Raw genomic sequence first — 24,043 nt, forward strand, 5'->3', positions numbered from 1 at the left:
AGGGCCGCCACAGAGCCCCCCTCAACGAACCCCCCCGTCACCGCGGGGGCAGGAACGGGCAAGCCCAACACACGACGGACGCGCCCGCCAGCCAATCGCCTTTCAGCGTTCGCTGCCGGCGGCCCAATGAGGGTTGTTGGGATGTGTAGTCCAGCCGGAGGGCCGTCCCGCCCCCCCTGCTGAGGAAGAGGACTACGTGTCCCGGCAGGCAGCGCGCGGGGGTGCGCGCTCGCGGAGCCCGCCCGCCGCCGCCGCTGAGGGAGGGTAAGAGAGAGCGTTCGCTGCCGGTCCTGTAGGAGTCTTTTTTCCCGTAATATTGGGGATTTTTTGGTGTGTGTGTGTTCCACCGCAACAGGTGATCAACCGCAACAGCAAATGGCTGGCAGCAGCCAGGAATAGAGTGATTCCGGTGGTGGGTTCGCTTCAGAAATTTGCACTGGCCAAAACAACAATTAAGCACACGCGTGCTTGAAAGCAATGGCAAAAGCTCGTCAGATGGACGCCTTGACAGGAGCCTTTGATGTAGCCTAAGTAGACAGATCATCAGAAAGAAAGAAAGAAAAACAGCCCATGCAAGCGAAATGTAGGGCCTTCAACACTTGAAAATGAAAGGGAGAAAAAAAAATCCTTGGAATATTCCAATTGGGCAACAGCTCTACAGTCCTGTAATCCAAATTAATCCAAAGGTGTTTTTTTTTTTAATCCAGATTCTGCTGAGGCTGATGAGCCTGGAGAAGAGAAGGCTCCTGGGGACCTTATAGAATCATGGAATGGTTTGGGTAGGAAGGGACCTTAAAGATCATCCAGTTCCAACCCCCCTGCCATGGGCAGGGACACTTCCCACTACACCAGGTTGCTCAAAGTCCAATCCAACCTGGCCTTGAACACCTCCAGGGATGGGGCATCCACAGCTTCTCTGGGTGACTTGTTCCAGTGTCTCACCACCCTCATAGTGAGAAATTTCTTCCTGTATCTAATTTAATCTACCCTCTTCTAGTTTGAAGCCATTACCTCTCATCCTATCACTACATGCCCTTGGAAGAAGTCCCTCTCCAGTTCTCTTGTAGGCCCCCCTTTAAGTACTGGAAGGATTCCTTGGAACCTTCTCAAGGCTGGAGAACCCCAGCTCTCTCAGGCTGTCCTCATAGCAGAGGCGCTCCAGTCCTCTGATCATCTTCATGGCCCTCCGCTGTACTCACTCCGACAGGTCCATGTTCTTATGTTGGGGGCTCCAGAGCTGGACACAGTACTCCAGGTGGGGTCTCACCAAGAGTGGAGTAGAGGGGCAGAATTGCCTCCCTCGACCTGCTGGCCACACTGCTTTTGATGCAGCCCGGGATGCGGTTGGCTCTCTGGGCTGTGAGTGCACATTGCTGGCTCATGTTGAGCTTCTCATCCACCAATACCTCCAAGTCCTTTTCCTCCAGGCTGCTCTCAATCTATTATCTGCCCAGCCTGTATTTGTGCTTGGCATTGCCCTGACCCCTGTATCTAAATACCCAGAGGGAGGGTGCAAGGAGGAGAGGGTCAGACTCTTTCCAGTGGTGCCCAGTGATGGGACCAAAGGCAATGGGGACAAACTGAAATGCAGGAGGTTCCTTCAGGACATGGAAATGTTTTTTTTTCCTGCAAAGGTGACCGAGCACAGGCACAGGCAAAAGAACGCTTGCAAGTAAATCAGAAACAGGACATTGGGCTTATAGGGTCTTGCATAATTATTTTGTTTCTCATGTGTACATTTCCCACTTTAAAATTAAAACCTCAAAACTGAAGTTAAATACAAAACAAACTACTTGCATACCACAGAAAGACACAGAAACAGCTTCTGAGTCCAGGAACAGAGTTTAGGCTGGCTCACCAACACCAGCCATCAACAGCTTTTATTTGTAAAGAATCTGGTCTCTTCATCTGACATTCCTTTTGTTTTCTGGCAGGGTTTCTCTAAAGCTTGCAAAATAAGTGTCATTCTGTCATTACCTGTACCTTTCAAGGAAGACCAATCTCTTTTTCCCATAAAATCCTTTCTGCAAGAAGTCTGTGTTGCCATTGTTTGGCAGCGTGGACAGGCCTGGATTGCTTTGTGCAGCTGCTTCCTCTAGGCCTTTGGCACCTTTGTGAACAATGTATCTACCAAAATCATCACTACCTGTTATAAATGTGAGTCTTGACTTCTCTAAGCACTCAAGGCCTCCACCCATCATAACTGATAGGTTCAAAGAAAATAATTCTGCCAGTGCCTTTTATGGTTTTTTTTGGTTTGTTGTTTTTTTTTTTTTTTTTTACATTAGCTTCAGCTTCCCATCCCATTCTGTCCTCACCCATTATGGTCTCCCAGTTTTCCTGTGAATAGACATGTCACAAATGCTTGCTTTATTTCTATCTAAATTTCGATCTTCAGAAGTTGGATAGATCTCATTTTTCCCATGATAAGTTTGTGCTTGCTGGGTGTCTTTGGCAATGGCTACATATATCCGAGATCAGTAAAGTGAACCAGAATGAGAACTGAAGGGTTGGTGTTAGGCTTTGGTACGGCTATATTCCCACACTGAATGCTAAGTTTGATTGAAAGTCACAGCACTGCCTTTTATCTTTTAGAAGTTGTTTTTTCCACTGGCTGCAAATGAACTCTGGCTACAGGAAACAGATTGTGAAACTGGCTCCAAGGCCTAAACTTCAGATTTTCAGCCCTTTGTTTTATAGATTTTAATGTAGCACTTTGGTAATGGAGATGAAGGTGGCTTTATTTTTTCCAAACCAAATCTCTGCAGTTTTCCGATACTGGGTCAAGTTTCTGTATGTACTGCAAGACATTGTGGAAATCAAGGTCAAAGGCTACCAGCGGAATTAATCAGAGCCTGAAGTTAGGGGAATGTGTTTGTCTAATTTGCGTGTTCACTGACTGAAGTTAATATGCTTGTTTTTGATCCCTAAAGAATGGATAAGAGAAAGGCAGAATTATGAAGGAAACAATCTGGCAACTCATCCAGAATTACAGCATTTGAGTTTTTAAAATGATAAGCTGAAGGAAAACAAATTTGTGGCTGTTTTAAACCTCAGTATTTCCTTCCTTGATGATTTATCAACTTCCCTCTTTTTATAACTAGATAAGGACTTCTATAGCCATATGCAAATGATATCCAATGGCAGAATTATTTTTTTTAAATACAATGTATAGTAGTTGTATTCATGTCCTTGCTAAGATAAAATATCTAAGTTATATTATATTTACTTTTAAAAGTGTTTTCCAGTTTCTGTATGTCACAAAAGAGCACTTTACTGCAACATACACTTAGTTACTGGAAAACTAGTAGTAACACAGTCAAACTTGTGCAACTTAGAAGGAACTGCTTTTTAAATTAGATTCCTTCAACTACTTTTATTTACACCTGGTTTTGTTGAAGCTTATTTCATTCCAACTAGTAAATACCTACGATGGGGTCACTTCTTTTAAAAGTTCACTTTCCCGTTTTAGATCTGGGGTTTGGCATGTTGGTGCAATACGTGGGCACTTCACAGTATTTAATGCATTTTTCTTCACAGCAGCCCTCTGAGGAAGCAAAGCTCTGTGACTCATGTTTTGCAGAGAGACACCTGAAAGCCAGAGGCTACTCTTCTACTCTCTTTGAACCCGGGCCCAAGCTTGGTCTTAAGCCCAGACTCATGTATCATCCCAACAGACTGGCCTTAATGATGGAACAAGCTACAGCATAAGATGTGGGAGAAAATATGGCCTTGTTTTACTTCTGAGCATGTGTTTGTACATCTGCCATGGGTTCTGGCTTACTGTGGGTTGCCTGTATACGTTTGTACGAAACTCTGCCACCCTGCCTCCTTAGAGGTCACAAATACAGCAGGGATGGGTAAGTTAGCCACTGACTTCTTCTCAGGAGACCAAATCTTCCTGTCAGAAAGACTATGGAATAGTTTTACGCTGAAGCGTGGGTTGCTTTGAGAAGAGCTGGGCTATGGCATACCATAACTACAGCCCACTTAAAGTCCTGCTGTACTTTGCCAACTCTCTGACTATGCTCGATTTAACTGTATAAATGTGGCCTGAAAGACTAAGGGCTAGACCCTGAAAAAAGAGCATGGGTAAACTAAACAGTAAGATCCAAGAAACTCCACTGAGCAGCCACTTGAATCCTGTTAGTCTGTTTCTGGATAGAAATGTCCAGAATTGCCCCAAGCTGGGCATCTTGGCACCTTTCTCCCTTTTGTGCCCACTTGTGGTCTAGGAAGTAGGTAGAGCAGCTCCAAGAGAGGTCCGGCTGAGAGGAACCTCTCCCAACCCAATGAGTCAGGTTCTTCTGTAATAGCCACAGCTAGCTTCAGTGCCAGGACACATTTGGTAGAGTACTCACCCTCAGTGCAGTAACCCAGTGATGAGAGAATTGGCTTTTAGTTCAAAGAGATTTACAGCAACATCTGGTAACTCCCAGGAGAGTGTCCCAGGTGCTCAGAAGGACTGCGAAGTGGAAGGGAAGCATTCATCACCTTACCTGTTGAAGTTGGAGAGGATGGCAAATGTCACACTGGCATGAACTAGAAGGCGGCAGACAGAGGAAGCTGCAGGCACTTACTCCTGGTTTCTGGTAGCTATTCCCAAGCCACTGCTGTTTTTTATCAAGGGGCTATTTACTACAAAAATGCATAAGTAAAACCCAGGACTCTCTTCTAATGATTAAGCTAGATGAGAGAGACGCATCCTTGGTTTACTCTGTCTTTTGCCTCAGCTGCCTCTCCTTGTCCTAGACTCTTACATGCCTATCTGAACAGGGTCATAACTTCAAACGAAAAGGTGGTGACTCCCTGTTTCCTTCCTGCTCTTCCTCCTGCCAGTCGAGCATGGTGGTCAGGGATGCGGCATGAATGCTCCCTGGGAACTCCCACTTCCCGACCAACACTCTAACCACTGAGCATAGAGAAGACGGACACTATTTCCTCCAGCTACACTTAAAAGAAAATGAACATTGCTTATTGGGAATTTTTTATCTGCTGACAGCCCAACAGGCCTTTTAAACACCTTTGGCAGTCTGTCTGTTAACGCAGACCTTGGTGTTTTCCAGTAACAACACAAAGAAAAATGCTGTGGCCAGCAGCCATATGAAATGAAGTCACAGACCAGAGGAGCAACAGGGACTCTTTATTCTTTGTTTTAAAGAACAGATTTTGGCACTCACCGCCAGAAGAGGACTCCAAATTCTGAGTCCCAAGAGGACAAAAGTGCCAAGCACCAGAGTTGGACTTCAGATACATCTATGTTCATAGAGTTTCCCGCTTTTGTTAGCTCCTCACTGAGCATGCTGCTTGTTTTGGCTGTATACCTGCACTTCTTTTACATGCAGGGAAAGTAAGCCTATCATTACCAAACTTGGGATTCAGCCCTGAGGCTGGAAGGCTCATATATGCTGGAGCATCAGTCCCTCATCAGTCTCATCCCTCTGTGATTTATTAAGGTCACAAAGAATAGCAAGAATTTAAGTCAAGTCCCTAAAGATCCACTAAACTACCTTGCAGTCAGAAACTGTGCATCTAGTTAATAGGGGAGAAATGTCTCTTAAACAATTTATAATCAAGTGAAGTTAGTTTTATGTATGCAACATTGTGCAGGATTTCGTAGCATCTTACTCAGATTTTCCCTGCATCTCGAAGTCATGCAGATTTAAATATACAGATTGTATGAAACAAGTATTCTGTTGCATGGCTTTGAATGTTGTAAGTTTTCCCAGACAACTCAGGCCAGAAGTAGTGACAGACCATTTTTGCATTTTTGTATACTCATTATACTGTATTATCTACAAACGACTTGGCATTAATACTTATGATATTGTGTCTGTTCAAGATGAGCAATATAGATGTGTTGGAGTTACTGTGAATATTCTGAGTCATGTAAACAGATGATATTATTTTAAATTATTCTTTAGCAAAATAGGTCTCCAAAACAAGACTGAGGAGTTGCTCTGACTCAGATCTGCTTGCAGTTTTTCTGCATCTTTAAAGGCAACTGTTGCTGTCAAAAGATGACTTTGAGAATCATCTCTTGCCAGGAATAAAACTTATCTTTTCCTTGTTAGGTTTTTGGTGGTTTTTTTAATTCTTTTTCTTAGGTTGCCTGATGTACAAATGCAGAATGGAGTTCTTGTTCCCTGCCAGGTGCCTGGTTATCAGCAGCACAGGAATACGTGAGAAAAAACCAACAAATGTAGGGGTGGTAGTAGGTAAAAGGAGAGAAATCCTATGAACAATTACCTTCTTTGTGTTTCTCTGCTCACCCATGTCATGGTCTTTTAGTTAATCTGGCTAAAAATCTACCTCCTACTCCATCTTCAGGCTAGGGTAAAGGATGTTGGATGAAGAGATTGACACTTTCCATGAGAAAGAATTGGAAAAAACGGAAGTTTACTTTGAAAATAAATTCCAAGGCAATAGTGGGGACACAATCTGTGTGTTTCATCTGCCTAGAGGGCAAGTTGCAACATTCAGAACCATCTTTCAGTGATCCCATTAAATATTTGAGACATAAAAGGTGAAAATTATCATGCAGTAAAAGCGCTTACTATAAATGAGTCAGTACCTGCAATAACTATCCCCTAGCTCGTTATATTTCTTCACTATGATTGTCATGTCAACCCACTCTTACATATGCCCCGGCCTACCCTAATATCTTTTCCTTTTTGCATTTGCCATTCTAATCTCTAATTATTCTGCCTGTGCAGTGTGTAGTCTGTGCAGTGCCTGTGTAGTCTTCTGTACGAAAGATAGTTGCCCTTGAAAACCTTCCCTTTCCACAAAAGCAAAGTCTTCCTCTTTTTAATCAAGGGTCAGTAGCCAGAGCCAGTAATTTCCTCCTGCCTTCCCATCTATCAGGACATACGTGCTCTGCTTTGCTCTCTAGAAAACTGCTTCCAGCTAATGAGCAAAAGCATATTTTTGAGGGTGAAGAGAAGTGACCAAGCTAAGCAAACTACATATGGAAGACAGTATGATGGCATCAGCATCAGAAAATAACAGTGAGGAGAAAAAGTAGCTTTTTACATTCTTCATGTAGAGTACTGAGGAAAGCACCTTGAATTTCCACATCTGACAGTGTACTAAGAGCAAACAGCATCTGTTGGAACTGGATCCTATGTGTGAAGGGAAGAAATTTGATAGTTATTCTTGTGTGGGAAAAAAATGGTTTTTTTTACTTCATAAAAAACCCTTTTTATGCTAGAAGAGGGAGCTGGAGAAAAAGAAGAATGAAGGGAAAAGAACAAGGAACAAAGCTATAGGATGATATGATACAAGGAAAAGAGAGGAGATGAGGAAGAAAAAGCAACGTGGAGGTGGATGAAAGAAGATAAGAGGGACAGAATTATGAGGGAAGTGAGGAAGTATATTAGTGACCATTTATATTATTTTGTTTTGTGTTTGATGCTTGTTACTAAAAGGTCATATTTATTTACTTTGGGCTGATTAAAAGACTTAGAAATGTAATTATTTTGACAATACTATATTCCAGGCCAGATACTTTCATGCTAACATAACAATTGTTACTAGGTAGGAATTTGCAGTCTTTTCTTCTCTGAATACTAAGTTCAGTTATCATCTGCTCATACAGGTTAAAGCAGTTTGCACCAACTCGATCTCCCCACAAACTATTGAATATGATTTTACCATACACTTATGAACGAAGGCCCAATTTAATGAGGAATTGGGTCTGCTGTGCTCATTGAAGAGAACAGCAAAACTCTAATGACATTATGACCCAAGTTTGCTTGATACACTGGTTAGAACCCATTCCTAAAAAAATTGTCTTAAAAAAAATCTCTGTTTTTTCCCCACCTGGTTTTTTGTCTTGTTCCCAAGGTACTTGTGTAACTTACTCCATTTTCTTTCTTCCTCTTTTACTTCTGTGTCTTTTATCTCTAGCAAACAGGAACTATAGAAATATCAGTATGAATGCTTAGAAGGTCTGACACAATCAAATAAAAGGCTTAGGAGGTGGGTTTTTTTCCAATAAAATACCAGGTTTTACCATACTTCACAGTACATAGTGTCATGAGAAAACACAGAATTTAATTTCTTTTCCTTTTTTTCCAAGACTGAAAAAAAAAGGATTGGATGAAAATTCTGCATAAGACTTGAAATTCAGGAATGAATAGGTTTTGCTACTGTAGTATCAAAGAAGAAACTGGGCACTTAATCTTTATATATCCAGTTCTGAGACTGTCAGTTTGTATCTCGCAGTTTGTAAAACAAGCTAATTCCCGTGGATTTGCCTGTGTCAGCTTTTAAAAAAACTCCCAAGTTCTTTAATTGCTCTAACAAATTTTAGTCGTTTGTTCAAAACTCATTTGAAGTGGGACTAGACAGAACTCAAAAACATGTTGAAATGTGCTATTGATTCAGTGAGGTTTCACTTCCTATTAGTTTTGCAGCTGTCACCACTTCATTTGTAACCCACTTAGTTTAAAGAAGGCACATGAGTACCAGTTACTTAGATATGTCCTGAGCAAGGTCATATGTTTCAGGCTGATTAAAGCGGTTGTGTCAGGATGCTAGAGACTGGGTGTTCCCAAAACAACAATGCAGTTTGCCTACAACATTATTTATTTCTTTTTGTCAGTGGAAGGGCTGTTCTTTGTCTGTGGGGAATAAGGCTAAAAGAGCATTGCAGCATAGCAAGTACAGCTGACCAAGCTTTTCCCTGGTTCTCGAAGGAAAGTGAAAGGGGAAAAAAATAGACCAGTTTGGATTGTGTCACGAAAATGGCCTCTCACATAACCTTTCGCCAGCAAGGCTTGGCTCACATAGACAAGGGAGCAGCCAGCAATCTGGGAGTTTCTTGGTATAGCCTGTGTTGGGGCAATTCTTTAAAATTTCTCTTATGTCAGATAAACAGTGAATCATTTCTTGATTCATCTGAGACTTTGTTTTCAGTTATGAAAAAAACCACTATAAATTGTGTGTGCCCAGTAGGTCAGGTCAGAAGATAGGTATCTTTGTATTTCTTTCTGAAAAATGCTTTGATCTGTTTTTTCTCTTTCCTCTTTGAAGGTGTTCTGACAGCATCTTTTTCTTTGCTTCTAAAAGCTTGCCCTCACAGTGGTTTGAATGAACCAGGATCTCTGAGATAACAAGCATCAGAGAATTTAGTGGAAGCATCCCTTACATTATCACAGCAACTATCACATTATTCTTTTACTGTATATCTTTTGGGAAACTGCTAAGCCAGCATTATTCCCTAAATCTGCTATAGTTCACATGTACAAAAAGCTTTTTCATATGCCGCTTTACAGTATGGGACATGTTGTGGTTTGGGCCGGATTGGCCACTGAGACTAATGACAGATGCTCTCCCTCACCTTTCTTTTCTGAAACTTTTTTAATGATGTGGCTAGCAATGGAGGGGAGGAACAGAAAGGAAGGGAGGAGGAGGAAGTCATAACTGGTCTTTCTGTAACATTTAGGATTTCTGTGGTGTTCAGTAGCTCTCCACTGTTGGCGTGCTTACTTGTGCTAGACAGCAGTAACTAAAACGTCAATTGATTTTTACAGCAACCCGATCCAGTACTCTGGCACTCAATGCAGGCCACATTCAGCAAAAATAAATAGTGTAAAGGTAAATCACATCATAAAACAGCAAATTCCCTGTTTGTCTCAAGGTACCAAACTCCAGCTTGCTTGCTGTCCTCTGAGCTGTCGAAGTCACATATAGAGGTACAGATGGACCTGATGATGGGATTGCTCTCCAACAGCCTTTGTGCAAGCTTGCTTCTGGCCTGCATGTGACAGTGAACCAAGAGGCAGAAGTGGGTCCTACAGCTCATCCTCACACCCCAGGGGGGAGCACGCCAACTACAGCAAGGTAAGGCAGAGGTAGGCGGTGTAATTGCATTAGTGCAGTGCTGTCACACAGCTAATTTGCTCCGCCTGGCACCATGCACAGGGTTTTGATTGTGTGGCACTGCAGTCTGGGAGCCTGGCTCTGGCTTGGGGACGACATAGGTGGCAAGGCCAGGCTATGGGTTAATGGGAGGCCCCTAGGCACTAGATAGCCCCATGGCTTGATGCAGGGTATGTTGAACTGGCTCCGTTGTGTGTTCATGTGTAAAATAACAATGGGCACTTGAGCATCACCACTGCATCTACCAGGGCAGACTGGGTCAGTTCTGGTTAAAAACCCAAAGGGCTGGCAGGGAGTCTGGATGCGACCCACACAAAACACTTGCATCTCCCCCATCCCTCCCCGCCACAGCACAGGGAGCTGGGGTGGCAGTGAGGCATTTCTGCCTCCCTCCCTCCCTTCCCCTCACCTCCCCTCTGCCTGTAATGGGCTATTTTGTCAGCCTCCATTCAATACGCATACTTCTCCTTTGGCTGTTCCCCAAACTCGAAGGAGTGCACTAATTTCCTCAACGAAGGGCTTGTCTAAACAGCAGTGTTTTGGCTGCTTTAATGAGTGTTGTTCAAGTGCTAAATCCCCCTAAGCCTCATGGAGTTACATTAGTACAAACATTGCCATTCGGGAAGCAATATCTGCTTTAAAGCACCTCTCTAGGGCTGTGTACCAGCATCTACATTAGCGTGGAGCAAAAGAGTAGTAGGTTAAGCTTGCAATGGATGTGGGCTGTGTAACCCTTTTTAAAAAGCAAGCCTGTCTGTGATGGTTTTATAGAAACTTAAATACTTGCAGGGGAAAAAGTGGATGGTAGGACAGTTGACGTCCAAAAATAACGTCAAGCTACTTAATTGTTTCCTGATAAGTTTCTTGTCCTAGAGAGTTGAAAGTGGTCAGGATGTTTGGTGATGTCTTGCTGGTCTAGAGTGAGTTGGTCCTTTTCCTGTCCCATGTCCTTGCCAGAGGTCTGCAGCATCATAGACATTACTCCTGTGCAGCGTGGTTGTTATAAACTATATTTACCTAAGATATTAAAGGACTTGTCTACACCAGAGCACCTCTGCTAGAGTAATTATGCTGACAGAGCCTCCAAGCACTATAGCAACCATTCCCTCAGCCTGCTCCACGCAGCCTCTCCCTTCAAGAAAGCTGTGGCAAAGCGAGGCGTCCGTAACTATGGCCGCAGCAGGGCTTCTGCAAACACAGGTGTCTCGGTTGTGTGGTGGTGTATTCCTTCACACCCCTTGCTTGGCCTGTGCTCATAGGAGTAGCTGGGGAGCTCCCCCCTCCAGCTGCAGGGTGTGTATTACCCTCTGCTGTGCTGGCAAAATTGTGGGTTTTCATGCTGAAGCCCACACTGGATTAGCTACATCGCCATCACTTACCTGGTGAGCTGACCTCTTCTCTTTCACTTTCCTCTGGCTTCACGTGCAGAACTAAAGGGTTTTTACTTCCCTTTCTCCTGAATAGGTGTTCCCCATGTCCCCCCACCTTTGTGTTACTGAGCTTGACCACAAACTCTCAAAATTTTCTGGTGCTTTATTCCCTCCCTCTCTTATTCATTATTTGCTTCGGATCACCGCCCTCCTTACAACTGTCCACTGACCCATCTCCTTGGAAACAGCAGGACTTGTTTATGTGACAGTAATAAGGAAACTAATTGATGCATAGCAGCTGTAGGCATGTGAGGGAGCCATGTTCTACCGGAGGACACTGGAGAAGTGAGTCTCTACTTATGCTGACTGCCAAGAGGTGAGATGGTGTGAGCAAAGCCCACCTTCATCCTCTGGAGTTTCCGAAGTTGCCTTCCCCTGTTCACAGCAGCAGTAGGAAGCTTGTTGCCTGCACATATGCATATTTTTATGGACCTTTTTTTTCTCCCTCCAATAGGTCCATGTCCTTGTTATGTTAATGTTAGTTCTTTAATGTTAGTTCTTTTTCTACCTTATTCCTTCAGATGGCCTCTAGCCGTCATTCAGTAGACCTATGGCCTATGCGTGGTTGTCATAGCATTCCCAATGTAAATGACCAAACGAGGCTTGAATGACTTGTCATAGAGCGCACATGAGCTGATCTCTAAGGGTCTGCTCTCCTAGAGGTTGCGTTAGACTAAAGCATTTTCTGAAAGTTTCTCTGTGTCTTGGGTATCAAGGAATATCACTATTTGATGGGGTGTAAACTGTCTTCAAATGTGCTTCTGATAAAATAAAGAATGTGAAAGGGTGGGGCAGAAAGAGAGTGGAGAAACAGAACTTAATAGATATGCTTAATAACGGGGGCAATGCTGGGAACATTGGATGTTAAATATCCCTTTGTTATCTCGATGCTGAATGTGGAGAACCATGTCTTTATTATGTAATAAAGCCATATGTAAAAAGATAGGTGTTAGAGCACTAGGGAGGCTGCAAATGAAAACAGGCTGTAAAACTTGGAATGCTTGCTCTTCAGGGAGCACTGAAAGGCAGACACCAAAGTCTGTAAAATAAATAATATGAAATGTTGTTAATCCTTCACTTTTAAGAGGACAATAATCAGCACAAGTTATTAGAAAGCACCAAGAAAAATCAGAAAATTTTGGATAGTGGTGGAGAGCTGTCTTTAATGTTATGAAAGGCATTGTTTTGTAATTTCATTAAAATACAGGATTCATCTGGAGGTGTGTGTGTTTTTTTAATTATCTGGTTTGATATAAAACAGAGCGAGGGACAGCCCAGTGACATACTGTGAAAAGTTACATAGTCCATTAAAGAGCTAATGGCATTAAATAGCTCTCTTTTTACAGGCTATGGATTCTGAATCAAAGAACAGTTTCATAGGAAGCTTTCTTCAGCCGCCAGATAAGATGCGTCCCACAGCCTTTGCTTATATAGAATCAAAGAAGTGGGCAGCTGTTGGTGGTGACAGGCCTTCTATCCCCAATAACCAAGGTAAAGCCAAAATATGTCCTTAAAGTGGTCTTTTTAATTGTCCCATGTGAAATTTCTTGAGCAAACTCCCCGTTCCGCTTTACTCAGTTCAATGACTTGCTGCGATTATCAGACTGACATTGAGACAGGATGTATATGTGTCCTGAGGGAGTAGTCTCCCTGAAGTCATACGTCTGGAATGGAAACTGCTGCAAGTCTTCTAACATCCTTATAAACTTTGGCTTTGAAAACTGTTTAACCTAAAATCATCAGACTTCCTCTAAAAGCAAAAGAGAATGCTTCGAACTCAGCAGAAGCAGTTCATGACTTTAAATACAGAAAAAAAAGATCATTATTATAGTACACTGACTGGAATTGGCTTTGTGTAGTGCTATTTGACTCCCTCTAGCTTAAAATCACTTGTACGGTTTTTTGTGCGGTGTGATTCCTTGGGAGAACTTTTGAATAACGCAGACTCTCAGGAAAGTCAGCAGCATGAAAGTTAAGTCAGTATGAAATATGGATCCGCTATGATTGTCCTGTGCCTTCATTGATGATTACTCCCTGGAGCTCACAGGACAAATGCTCGGTGGCTTAGCATATCTGGAGAGCTCAGTGAATCATAAAGATACCATACTTGGATTTACTATCACAGACAACTTTGCAATATTGCACAGACATAGTCTATGTGTGTGATCGTTGTTCTTTCATTTGAAGAATCTGTGACTTTTGTAGTAACTTTTTGCATACATAACTTGGGCTTTTTGGATTAAAATGTTCAGTTTAATGTTATGCAGCTAAGTGTTTAAGTAACGAAATGTTTGCCATTCCAATACAGAGATGGGAGAAGTGGTCCCACTTCATCTACTTCATCTTTCTGCTCTCTGGCGTCTCTGCTTTTTGCTTTTTTCTTTCTTTTTTTTTTTTTTTTTTAATTTTTATTCTAATGGGACTATGATAAGCTGATGAGAGTTGTAATGGAGCCAGAAATATTTGCTGGGTATTCCTCCACTGAGAGAATTTGTGTAGGGAAACTGTCAAGCCTTATAAAATGTCAGAAGAGAAGCTTGACTTGTTACAGAACATATCTTAAACTTCCACAGGTGTGTATACTTTTTGGAGAAGTAGTAGACTTTTCCTTGTAACTGAAATTGCATCTTTTATTTTTGGCATGATTTTGACACATACTAATTTGAGGATAAAAGTAAAATCTTGCAGACTTGTTTCTATGGTTTAAAGAATCATCAAATACAAGAAATCAGACATTGAATCATTACCTTTTGAAAGAATAATGTTTTTAAAATGCATCTGCTACTAAAATATCCCTTTGTATCTGATGTCCCCCCGTCCTAAGTCTGGTTTTGTTTTTTAATCTGTCCACACCAGTTAAATTACACCAAAACTTGTGACCTAACTTGGGTGCCTGTGTAAACACAAGTCCTAGGGTTTGTTACACTCAATTTGCCATGATTTCTTTGTGCTTTCTACCATTTGGAGTGATAATAGTTTTGCTCATAGGACCTGTGCTTTATAGCTCAGTTATGCAGTAAGCGCGTCCATTTTCTCCCACATACGTTGTGCATGTGTTAGTGTACTGCTGGGGAATATAGTGCATTTTAGGAGTGATCCTAGGAAGAATATGTAGATAGTATTTTTCCGTTTGAAGTGTTTTGTAGTAATAATAATAGTAATAATAATAATAATAATAGGAACCGTTACTTAAGGTGTAGCTGTTGCATTGTTTGCTAGCTGTGGTGGCAGCCCTGAAAACTCTTCAAGAAAAGATCCGCCATCTAGAGTTGGAGAAGTCACAGGCTGAAGATCATCTCTGCAGTCTCTCCATAGCAGCCACTCAGTATAAGAAGGCCTTAGAGCATGAATCCTACAAAAAGGACACAGTACATCAGGAACTGATGCAACAGAGGAAAGGTATTTCTCTTGAGTGATAAGGTATAGCCACAGCAGCTCCAAGACTACATAGTCCAGGGAGTGTTTGTTTGTTTTAACAAACTGCTAATTAATGCACCCCCCTTTCTTTTTTGCTTCAGGATTGGGGAGGGGCAAGACCTTGATAACTGTGGATTAAGTTGAGATCTTTTGTACGTAGATTAAACAGGTATTGCATAACCCATAAAACTATTTTAAAGAACAAGCAGATTTCAGGTGGTATGTTTAACTCCTACAGCAAACAAGCAGCTGCTTACATGTATAACACTGCTAACTTGAGAAAAGAGAGGAGACGGGAAGAAACCAGATTCTGGTTAGATATCTGCTGATATAAATCAAAGTAACTGCAGTGCTCACACCTTTGGAATTCAAATTAGGGACTAGGTCTGGAAAAACATTTTGATTCTCATGTCTTATATATAAAATGTATTTTAACCACATGACTTGTTCAGACTAACAAAACTTTTCTTGCATGTTTTGAAGACAGAATTCCTCAATGAGATGACTGGCTAAATGTGTAACTCCCATTGCTGTACTGAATGTCTTTGTTTCTCTCTGTAGATATAAACATGCAGTTAAATGCAGCACAATCCCGCTGCTCCCTGCTGGAGAAACAGCTGGATTACATGAGGAAAATGGTTTTCAGTGCGGAACTGGAAAAGAAAAGGGTTTTAGAACAACAGGTGAAGCCTTTTAGCATACTAAAAAAGTAGCAAACTAGTTAAAAAGTATAGAAATGTGTAAGATTGGATCTTTTTTTATGGCCATCACTCTTCCTAAGCTCTTCCCAAGCTCTTCCCAGGGTGGTAGCAAACGGAAGCAATTTACTGTCTGACTGACTGATGACAACTGTTCAATGAATTGTATGAAAAGACTCCCTAGGTGGAACTCTTAATGAGCAAAACCATGCTAATACTTGCACATTTGGTAGACAAAAAGGCTGCTGGAAACTTAAGTCTTCTTTGTGTGCCTGGTATTTTTCATCACTTTGCAATTTTAAAAATACGAAACTTAAACTAGTTAAACACCATTACTGTAGTGTGTTTGGTTTTTTGCTGTCAGAAACAATTTCAGTCAGCTGCCAACTCCATTCTTGCTTACGTTTTTCCAGGCCCAGCTTCAGAAAGAGGAAGATCAGAACCGGTTAGAACTGCGCGCAAAACTTGAAAAGCTTGAAATGCTAGAAAAAGAGTGTCTTAAACTTACTGCTACTCAGAGAATTGCAGAAGTAAGCATGCATGGCATGACAGTCTGAAAGTCATTCATTTGATATAATTTGTATGGCAAATTATAATTTATAATATAATTTATAATTTGCACTGTTAATAGTACTAAGTTTTGCAAAAATTTCCTCTGTTTAAGCTAAGATCATAAAGCATACCTTACTGAATGCCACCTTGGCTTCATTTGCATAAGTCTTTTTTTCAGTGTGGGCTTTAAACATTCCTACAGTCCTATTTCATCCCAGATTACAATTGCAAGCTACTTCAGACTTCTGATTCAGCATGGCAAAGTGAAGTGTGACTGATTGTTCTTGCCTTCAAATTCAGGACAAGATCAAACACTTAGAAGAAAAGCTTTGTAAAGAAGAGCATCAGCGTAAGCTAATACAAGAAAAAACTGCTCAGGTAGACTGAAAAGATTTTATTTTATCTTTTTTTTTTATGACTGAAGAAAGCTATTCTCTCTGTCCAAAACACCTTTTTCTTTATTACATTTAAACTTCACATGTATATTACCCAGGGAGAATTCCTGGAATACTACCTAGACCTGTTATAAACTGCATAGTAGAAAGCTTGCCAGGTGTGTTGCATATCTCAATCAAGGAAGATTCTACTTGGTTTTGTATTAATGATACAGTTCATCAGCCTTGAAGCTGCTGTAAGTGATCTGGGTAGAAAATGAATTTGTAGAGAATCTGCAACTAAATCAGATAACCTTAACTTACAATAACTAGAAAGAGGTCATGTAAGAAACCTTATGCCCGAAGTAAGGTTGGTTATTCTGTTTGTTTTCCTCTTTTTGTTAAGATCTGCTGAAATCTAATGTATCGGACCATACTTGGAAAAGTCTTTAATCAGTGATCCTGTTACATTGTTCATTAAGTGACAGCTTGCATAATTCATTATTCTGTGAAGCCATAGTCAGTTTGTTGGGCCACCATCCATCTGAGAGAGGAATATTTGCCAAAGAGAGCAAAATCAAAGAAAGCTTTTGTTAAAGGAGCAAAGTATCCCCAAAAAGTAGCAGCCATTTTGAAGCAGCACTTGTGGTGGCATTCTCTTGGGGCAGGGTGGGGGCTGCAGAGCTGAAGAATAATATTGAAAGAACCTAGCCATAAGCGAAGCTGACAGCTTAAATTAATTCATCACTGCTGTCAGTTTTTATACCTCATCCAAGGATGATGGTCCGGGAAGCTTGAAATAACATGCAGATTGTAGCCCAGGTATCTGACCACCTTCAGAATCCAGCAGAATGACACAGTTGAAAACTTGCAGGTTTTGGGGTTTCTTGCTTAAGCTGCTTGCTGCTGCAGCGCAGGCGGCCTACTATGGAGATTTTATCTTCTGAGAAATATAGTAAGAATGACTTTTCCAGAACAGATAGCCTGACTTTAGCAGTAGTATAAACATTTGCTCAAGAAAGGACTTGGGTGTAGTAAACTGAGTCCTAAACTAATATTAGTACCATCTTAGTTCACTGCTGGATGGATTTAGGTCTGTTGCATTGGGTTGGGCAACACAGGGTGTGGGGTGGTCCACTTGCTTTTGATGACAAAAAAGCCAGAATAATCTCACTTTTGTGATAGACCTCCACACACTGTTTAGCCAGAACTGTTACACATGCCAAAACAAAGTCCTTGTCCTATGTTTAATTGGGAATGGCTGTTATCCTGTTTATCACGGGCTGTTATATCAACTTTGAACTACAGAGGAATCGGAGGATTGTCCAGCAGGTTTGACCTCGCTGTTACACAGACAGGCTCAATTCTGTCCCCTGATTGTAAGATCCAAATGTTCATATTCTTTGGATTTTATGAACGGATGGGGCAGGATTGGCTTATCTCAGTTGCTGTTTGTTGCAGTGGAAAAATACAGCTGATACATCTGAATATGAAAATGAGGACTTCTAAGACAGAGCTGCAAGATCTGCCTGATACTCTGTCATCCTAGTAATCTGTTCAGTTTTCAAGTGTAGCCTTCCAAACAGGACAGTTAATAGTGCCCTTAATTGGTTCTTATCCATGCATGAAAGAGGGCATTAATTAAACGGTGTGATTTCATACTCCTAATACTACATTAAACGGTTGTTTTCTTTTTTGCTTCTTCCCACAGCTTCAAACAGGATTTGAGATAAACAGAATTTTGATGTCTTCAGTAACAACTCAAAATGAACCTACGAAGGAAAATGGGAAGAAGAAAAAAACTAAGGTAACATGAAAGTTTTTGTTAGCATACTGTTGCTGATAGCATCTGACTTGCACAGAGATTGGAATTTGTGAAAAACAATGATGTAAAAGGCACTTGATTTGTCTGCTGTACTTTACTCCAAAGTGATGAACAGTGCTGAATACCTCTTTTTTCTTTTTCCTTTGGTAGTTAGAATGGTATTAGGACTGGTAGGACTTCACTGGAAAACTTTCCCTTACCAGGCTGACGATAACCTCTGTTACAGTGTTACTGCCATCCCCCATGCCCTGTCTTAGCTGCCTTTCAGTTGATCTGGTAAAACTAGTTTCCAAAGCAATTTTAACTAGGCATCTTAAGATGGTGTGTTTGGGGGGGATTGCTGAAATCAAGAGAATTCATTTTGCAATACATGTTACAGGTCAGTCAAAATTTTGCAACTGTGGTTTTGCAAACTTGAAGTAAACAATGTTCAATTTCTTTAATGTCAACCTAATTGTCAAACTATCTGCTAAATGCATCTGGAATAAAATTTACTTGTCTCAGCTGTTGGAAAGTCCTACTCCTTCCACATGCAGGAGGAAATATTTTTTTTTAATCAGAGGGAAACTGAGGCGATGCATTTCACTGCTTGTTTATTTGAATTTTTCTTATTAAAAAAAAAAAAAAAAAGTTTAAGATTGTGTTGTTTGATCAGCAGATTGGAATTTCTTGTCTTACTTTTTCTGTCTATCTTATGGCAGGGAAATCCTACAATGAAGAAAATGCACCTTTCACAATTACGTGTAAAGGCTGGTGAACTACCTTTTGTGGCTGGGAAGGTGAGCGAAACCAAATGTTCTTGCTAAATTGGCACCTACAGTTTGAGTAAGTCTCTTCACTGTAATTGTTAATCACTTCTGTGAGCCACTTAATAATTTTGCTTTAAGTCTGTCAGCTCCAGCCATTCTGTTAGTGCAAACGTCCAAAGCGTGTTGCATATTATGAAGCATCACAACCGACGTATCTCACCACGAAGCCAAGGAGGAGCTACATCTGGGATTTCAGGACACAGTGCAGTTTCGAAATCTGTATCCTCTTGTTCCACATCACTTACTGCCACCAGAAGTCTGTTGGACCTTCTGTTGGCCATACAAGATGAGATGGGCCAAATGAGCTTGTGAGTACTTATCCCTGATGTTGTAAGTTACTTCAGTTGTAGCCCTGTGAAGCTACAGGTGTGCTATAGTTGAACCTAGCCTGTTTTCAGTGTCAGACTACTTGTTGACAGAATGGCCTGAACAGGCCTGACTGGTAGGATTTTTCTCATTCAAAAAATTCTTTCTATCCTGGTGTTTAACTGATCTTGTGAGCAAGCAACGTACTCTTCAGCTGGGTTTTTCTGCTTCCACGTCCTGCGCTTATCCAAGCTGATACTGAAGTAACAGCTGCAGCAAATGAAAAATCTTTGAGGCCTGTGCTTTTTAGAAATTTTAAACATACTCTGAGATCCACAGAGTACACCAAGAGTGTTCTCCTGGAGAAGGCTGCAAAGGTGGTGGTAACGTTGAGCAGGCCTGCAGCATGCAGTCAGTTTGGGTGGTAGAATAGGTTAGTACAGCTGTGTGAGGAATAGTCCTGTCACAACATCTAGCATATTACTTTGTTCTCAGTCTTTCTGTTTTCTCTCCGTATGTGCATACCTGATGGGTCTCTGTGCTGAGACAGTGTGGCATTCATTCTCTTTCCTTGTTGGTAGCAGGAGAGCTTGCCAGTCCTGTAAGAGGGTTGTGAAAGAGGGACAGTCTCCTGCCAGCAAATGGGCAGGGTGTGGAAGAAGCTGAAGCTGATGGGAGTGTATATATCTTTCTAGCCATGCAAGTAAATGTGGATTACAACTTGCCGTGTTCTTAGGCATCTTGCCATCAATGCAAGCTCGTAGAATTGTGGGCCAAAGCTATGTAGCTGGTCATAGTAGACATGTCAACATGATGAGCTGTGGTTTGAACAGAGGAGGATGTGTTGGTTAAACCAGTTAGGATGTTGACACTGGTTTGAAAGCCTTAATGTGGCAAAAGTTAAACTGGCTTCAAAAACTTTTGGCTTACTCCTGGCAATTCAAGGACGGGTGCTTTTTTTATAACAACCACCAGTTACTTCAGTTAAACTGTGAAGCAGCAGCAGTTACTCAGAAGTCAGAAAGAAGCTGTGACCTTTGTAAAGAGATTATTTATCTATGAGAGTGTCTCTGTTTTCGACTAGCTCAGATATGTAGGGGTCAAGTAGATCTACACAATTTCTTTTTATTTAGCTGGTTAATTTGATTAACCAGCACACCTCACTGCAGATCGTTTTTAGTAGAATATTTTAATTTGAATTGCCTTTCAGAAAAACTATAAATTAAATGTACTAGTTTAAACAATACTTCTCTGAATTACACTAGGCTTTCAAAGTCTGCACTAAATTGGGCAGGAGGTGAAAATACCATGCTACATAGCTGCTGTTCACTTTCCAAATTCTTATTTTGCACACTATTACACGTGTAGTTGTTATGATTGTGGGAAGAGGGAGGAATAAGATGCACATCAGCTGCAAATTTGGAATAGAAAATCTGACCCACTGGAAAACCTTTTATTTTTGTAGTGTGAATATATTCCAGATTAATGTGTATTGTGTGAGGAGGTAAATAATCCTAAATTGCTGTACTCCGGACAAAATGACTAGCAACTTCTGCAATACACTGAAAGTATTCAGAGTAATCTTATAATGAATACTTAGTGTGCCATGCCATTCTTGTCTTTAATAGCGAGCATCAAGAACTTCTGAAGAAGATAGAGGAGACTCAAGACTCCAAAGTTCGTGAAGACCTGGAACGGGAACTGGATTGCCTTGTAAAACAAATGGAGATTAAAGGAGAACAAGTATCCAAGCTGAAAAAACATCAGGCTGCTGTAAGAATAAGATGTGAACTCTCTAGCTGGTAACACCCTAGTTGAAGGCTGCCACAACTCTGCCTCCTGTTGTCATTAACTAGAATGTCACTGGAATGCTTAAACCAGGATTATGGGTGATTACAATCAGGCTGCTATCTCAGTGTTCTTGTACCTCCAATTCCTTCTTTTGATCAAGAAAAAGTGCTTGCAGCTGGCAGCCAGGTATCTATGCTAGTGCAAAAACTTCCTGCTCTGTGGCAGTTCTGCAATACAGAGCTGGGTTGCTCAGTCTGTCACTTCTGCTCACTGCATCAAGACAAACTGTTGAGATTTCATTCCTTTGTGTCCTGTCCCTCTGGGAAATGAGAAGGAAGCTATAATTCCTGTACAGACTGGATTAAATGTCTTTTATGTTACTGAAATATTGAAGCTTTTTATTAACCAAATAGTTTGTCGACCACAGCTTCTCCAAAGTCATAGGCAGACAAGCCTTTCAGTTTTGTTTAACCCCTAACCTCTATGCATTCTGTCAGTTTTTATTCTAGAGCCATAGAAAACAGCTTTTCATACATGCCCATATAAAATCACTCTTCTGTAAATGAACAGCTTAACCCCTTTGTCACAATTTCTTTTGGAACATATGATAAAAAATGCAATCCATAGTTCTCTCTGATATTTTTCTGTTCTTCCATCTCTTCTTTCAGGATAAATAGACTTACCTAAGAACTTTGCTTATATAGCAAAACTTGTTTGCTTATAAACAAAACAAAACTCAGGGTGAGACCTCATGAAAGGGGGAGGTGATGGTTAATTTAAATCTGACCAATTTTATTTGCGTTCATTCTTTGATAGATTTTACTCACTCTAACCTTTTATTGTCTGCATAATTGCAATCACAAAGGTGCTTGCATCAAAGTAGTCTTCTCAGGGTTGCATGTTAGCAATATGGACAAAGGACATTGACTGTTGAGTCCTCACTGCCTCTCTTGGCAATGTCAACTGTTTTTTGGATAAATCCTATATTCTTGAGGAGCCAGCAATTACAGTGTTATTCCTTACCTCAGAATCTAGCTGACTTTGTCCTCCAGGAACCTGGGATGATGGACAGCAACTGTGCCTTTGTTTCTTCCTTTTGCATATCTTTATGGCTACAGTCTGTCTTCATTTTGGGTTGATGAGAAAAGGAATAGCACATAGAGTGTGGTGCAACCTTGTTGTCATCCTTGCCTGTTATCTGGGTGCAGATCTACTGGCAAGTCATCTGTGCTCTGGTGCAGCCTTATCAGAGCACACACCTTAGGGTCATGATGTAAATAGCACATTCTTGGTGTTTGATTACTGTCCATCATGTGCTGGTTATCAATACAGGCCACTCCTGTAACCCGTGGCCTATATCATTTTTTCTGGTGCTTTTGTACGCAGACATTTCTGTTAGTATTTTGTACAGACCAATCCTCAATATTTCTGATGCATATTTCTGCTTTTAGAACTTGTCACACTAAAAATGCTGTTGTCATCTCTGTTTCACAGTTAATAATAGGTTCTAAAATGCAATTAAAGTTAATTATTTTTAGAAATGGACTTAAAGCCTAAATTGGCATATGGAATGCTTCCAGCCTAATTTTATCTTTGGGAGTGACCTTTTCATGCCAAGTGCAAGTCAAGACTTGTTATCTGACTTACTAAAAAACATTATTTAGCAATCATCAACCCTATTTATTTTGTTTTCTAGTTTTGTTATGAGGCTTCAAAGTAAACTGCTTAGATACAGTAACTATGCGTTTTATAGGTTTGTTAGTGTTTGTTTTTTTTTTGTAAGGGTAGTACAATCTGAAAGGGAAAAAGACCATTGTAAATATAAATTGGTAACAGATGATGTTCCATCTCTCTCAGGCAAAAATTTTTACCTTAGGGAGTGATGGGGTTCAAAAACCTATTGAGTGTGGGTGAGCTCAGTTCTCTGTAATGCTTTCTGTGTGGGCGAGGTCAGTTTTCTGTGGTGCTTTCTGTTACAGCCAGACAACTGTGTGCACATTAGTAGGTTTCAACTTTTTTTTTTTTTAATGTCCCTCTTTAGTTTGGAGTTTGGTAGAAGTCCAGTAAGCTCTACAGCTGTAGGTCTTCTGGGATGTAAAATTCTAATTAGTAATCTTTCTTCCTAGGTGCAGAAATTAAAGAGAAAAATCCAGAAATTGAAGCAAGGGGCAGCTCATGTTGAACTAAAGTGTGGTGACCAAAAGAAAGCAAAGGAGATTCCAGTCACTGTAAGGAAAAATTTATCTAAATCTTGTCCTGGGCAGAAAAGCAGAAGCTCTCTTCAGCTGCTAAAAAATGTTCAGAAACTTCAGTCAACACTGAAAAAAGATGATATAATGTGGGAACAGTAGTACTGAAGTTTACGGTGTTAGACATTTTTGAAGTTATCTGACAGCTGGTAAATTTTTTATTTCACAAAATACTTTTTAAAAATAAAATAGATATAGCATAGATACAGATTTACGTTCTAAACTGCCTTCTCATGAGTTGGTCAGTTTGTTCGCCTCAGAATTAACTTTCATGTAAGGTAGCTATAATTCAACTACACTGACTTGTAATAAAGTGTTTTAATGAATTAATGAATTGCTTACTCGTTGATGTGTCAAATAAAATTTTATTCCTTTTTTTACACTTAAAATAGTGTGCAGTCTTTGGTGTCCCATTCTCCCCACTGCCAAGGAGGTACTCAGCTTGCTTTTCCAGAATGACTTGGGCTAGTGCTTCTGTTCAAATAAAAACAGCGTTTTTCCTTTTCTCTAAGAACTGAAAATTTGGATCATTGCAACTGAGGCAGAAGAGGTATTGTTTCTTATTATATACATTATCATTATTATTAATATTATTACTCTGTAATCTTTATTGACAGTCTTAGTATTGGGGACAGCTAGGGATTAGAAGCACAACTCATAACTTGGTTAAACCATAACAACACGAGAGTGTTCTTGACAAGTGC

General features: G+C 40.8%; 1 protein-coding gene across 1 annotated transcript; it reads left to right on the forward strand.

Annotated features, from left to right (window-relative positions):
* Positions 1-225: 225 nt before the first annotated feature.
* CEP57L1 (centrosomal protein 57 like 1) lies at positions 226-23,724 on the forward strand. The gene is made up of 12 exons (XM_074150449.1): positions 226-264; positions 9,647-9,849; positions 12,665-12,809; positions 14,538-14,717; positions 15,297-15,418; positions 15,847-15,963; positions 16,286-16,363; positions 18,071-18,166; positions 18,886-18,963; positions 19,072-19,301; positions 20,928-21,072; positions 23,217-23,724. Exons 3-12 carry the CDS (start codon positions 12,668-12,670, stop codon positions 23,439-23,441), a joined length of 1,413 nt encoding a protein of 470 aa, XP_074006550.1. The 5' UTR covers positions 226-264; positions 9,647-9,849; positions 12,665-12,667; the 3' UTR covers positions 23,442-23,724.
* Positions 23,725-24,043: the final 319 nt, after the last annotated feature.

This window comes from Numenius arquata, chromosome 7 (genome assembly GCF_964106895.1).
Source record: "Numenius arquata chromosome 7, bNumArq3.hap1.1, whole genome shotgun sequence".
In the NCBI taxonomy this organism is placed as follows: domain Eukaryota; kingdom Metazoa; phylum Chordata; class Aves; order Charadriiformes; family Scolopacidae; genus Numenius; species Numenius arquata.